Genomic DNA, 2,696 nt, shown 5'->3' on the forward strand with positions numbered 1-2,696 from the left:
ATATATATATATATATATATATATATATATATATATATATATATATACACACACACACACACACAAATATATAAGATATATCTCAAAAACTGAACAAACTGAAGATCTACCCTAATTCAGGGTGTTGGACTGTGGAACGACTTGGAGTTAGATGTTAAGGAAGCTAAATCAATCTCGGTATTTAAGAAAATGGTAAAAATTCAATTGCTAAAAAAATATATATGAATGTATTTCATGAAAAATGTTGGATATTTGAAATATTACTTGAGTTATTTACTTGTTTCTGATAATTTTCTGAATATGTTTGTTTGAATGGTTTATTAGATAAATAAGGAGCAGATTCAATAAGATTTTTTCTTCATCTGCTACCTTTCATTTTATATTTATAATTGTTTTCTAATTACATATATGTTAATTGATATGTATTTTATTTTGTTATGAAATGAATAAATAAATAAATAAATAAATAAATAAATAAATAAAACATTGACTATTGAAACCCGTCGGTAACAGGGGACATCGGCATGTCACTTGTTTTTTCTGCACCTCCTGTTTACACTCAGTGTGTTTGTGTTTGATGAGGAAGACTGATAGATTTTAAAACATTTTCCAAAGTAGTAAGTTTCTTTAAAAATAAAATTTAATTATGGATCCATGTGAATTCAAAATGAGAAATTGACAGAAACGATGATGTAGCAACTTGTTTTGTGCTAAAAAAAAAAACAACCTGAGAAGTTTTTATGAGACTGAAAGGGGGCGGTAATGATCCCGTCATCACTAAACTGAAACGTTTACTGAAGGAAACAGCATTTATAGGCGAATCAAAGAAAGAAAAAGCTGCAGCGGTTTGGGGGAAAACGTGTTGATCATGAGTTCAAATGTTTGAGTACGTCCTCGCCCTGAAAGGAGCTGACCTCGAGCGTTGATACAATCATTTGTTGTTTCTGTTTCAGATCGTTAACCTCATCGAGGAGACGGGACATTTCCACATCACAAACACCACCTTTGACTTTGACCTTTGCTCTTTGGACAGAAGTACGGTTCGGAAGCTCCAGAGTTACCTGGACACGTCCGGACTGTCCTGACTCTCCTTTGTTTCCACTTGGACTCTTCCTGGATAGACTCCACGTCTGGAGGCAATGCAGACGTGTGTCTGCGGCTGCAGGTCCTGCTGGTTGGACCGGACTCTCGTGATGAAGAGGTCTTTCTTCCTGCTGCAGAAACCAGAGCCAGGTCTGTCTGGTGAGGACTGGGCCCCGAGGATCAGGAGATCACCTGGAAAGCCTTGAAGTTCTACTTGATTTCAAAACAGCAGCAGAGTTTGCTGCTCTGTTTGTTCCTGGATGTGTTGTTGTTGACAGATGCACGGTCCACTCTGCCTTACAGCGTTCTACGTCTTATTTATTCAGTTCATTTGCAGGGGTGTGTGCATGTGTGCGTGCGTGTGTGCGTGCGTGTGAGTGTTTGAAGTGACAAAAAATGGAAAACATGGATTGAGATTTTTTGAAGCACTTCCCAACAGGTGAGTCTGACAGCACCTTGAAAGTTTTCATATCTGAAGAACTTTTCCACATTTTGTCCCGTTCTGACCCAAACTCTGTTCCTGGGACTTTATGTGACGGAGCAACATGAAGCGACGGAGCAACATGAAGTGGAGCTCAAACTGTGGAGTGACAGGAAACTTGCAGATGTTTTTTAATAGCTTGTACAAAAAAAATGGGGTGCTCTTTTCTCCTCAGCTTCTGCAGAACCTCCTTCCTCTGCAGGTCAGAGTTTGTCTCCAGCAGCTCTGAACATGTAGAAAATGAAATTCTGTCCCATTCCTGTAAACCAGCTGCAGCTCAGTCAGACTGGATCGAGACTCTGAGCAGCAGTTTTCAGGTCAGAGGTTCAGCTGGACTCAGGTCTGGACTCAGGTCTGGACTCAGGTCTGGACTGTGGCTGGTTCATTCCGACACATGAATCTTCTTTGATGTGACCCATTCCACTGTAGATCTGGATGGATGTTTTGGGTCGTTGACCTCTGCCCCCATCTGAAGTCTTTAAGAGTCTAACAGGTTTTCTTCCAGTATCGACCAGTATTCAGTTCGATACGTCCAGTCTCTGAGCAGCTCCCCTCTCAGCATCACAGTGAGGATGGTGCGTTCAGGGTGATGTGCAGCGTTAGTTCAGTTCTTCTGGTTTTCTCTAGGATTTGTGGAGCACAGCTAACTGGGAGTGGTGGTGCAAAGGTTAGAGAGAAGATGGGCCTGTGATTGGAAGGTCGCCAGTTCAACTCCCTGGACTGACAATGTCAAAATGTGGGTGGGAAAGGTGAGACACCCACACCTGCCTCCACCCTCATTCGCCCCACCCTGGGCCTTTGAGCCCTTAACCCCCACCACCTGCTCCCAAACAGGACTCTTGAAAATGAGTCCTCATGACTCAGTGAGTACCTGTATAAATACAAGTTAAATAAATAAATAACAGTTGTCCTGAGGACAGATTGTCCCACCTGAGCTGTGGGTCTCTGCTGATGTTCCGCTGCACCACCTGGTTGTTTCTCAGATTAATGCTGTCCTGGCCTGGCCTGTCACTTTAGGTGGACAGTCTGGTCTTTGTAGGTCTTCCAAAACTTTCAGATGTTTATTTGTACAGAACTTTAAAAACATCACTTTCCTTCCACTTCACAGTCGTGCTGCATCTGTGACGTTCGT

General features: G+C 41.8%; 1 protein-coding gene across 1 annotated transcript in view; it reads left to right on the plus strand.

Annotated features, from left to right (window-relative positions):
- Window positions 1-1,085, plus strand: part of mllt3 (MLLT3 super elongation complex subunit) — a 152,106-nt gene extending 151,021 nt beyond the window's left edge. Inside the window, exon 13 of the mRNA XM_037681625.1 lies at window positions 954-1,085. Coding sequence (XP_037537553.1) covers window positions 954-1,085 — 132 coding nt within the window. The remainder of the gene's footprint in view (window positions 1-953) is intronic.
- The last annotated feature ends 1,611 nt before the right edge of the window (window positions 1,086-2,696 follow it).

Source organism: Nematolebias whitei, chromosome 1 (genome assembly GCF_014905685.2).
Source record: "Nematolebias whitei isolate Nwh7 chromosome 1, NemWhi1, whole genome shotgun sequence".
Lineage (NCBI taxonomy): Eukaryota > Metazoa > Chordata > Actinopteri > Cyprinodontiformes > Rivulidae > Nematolebias > Nematolebias whitei.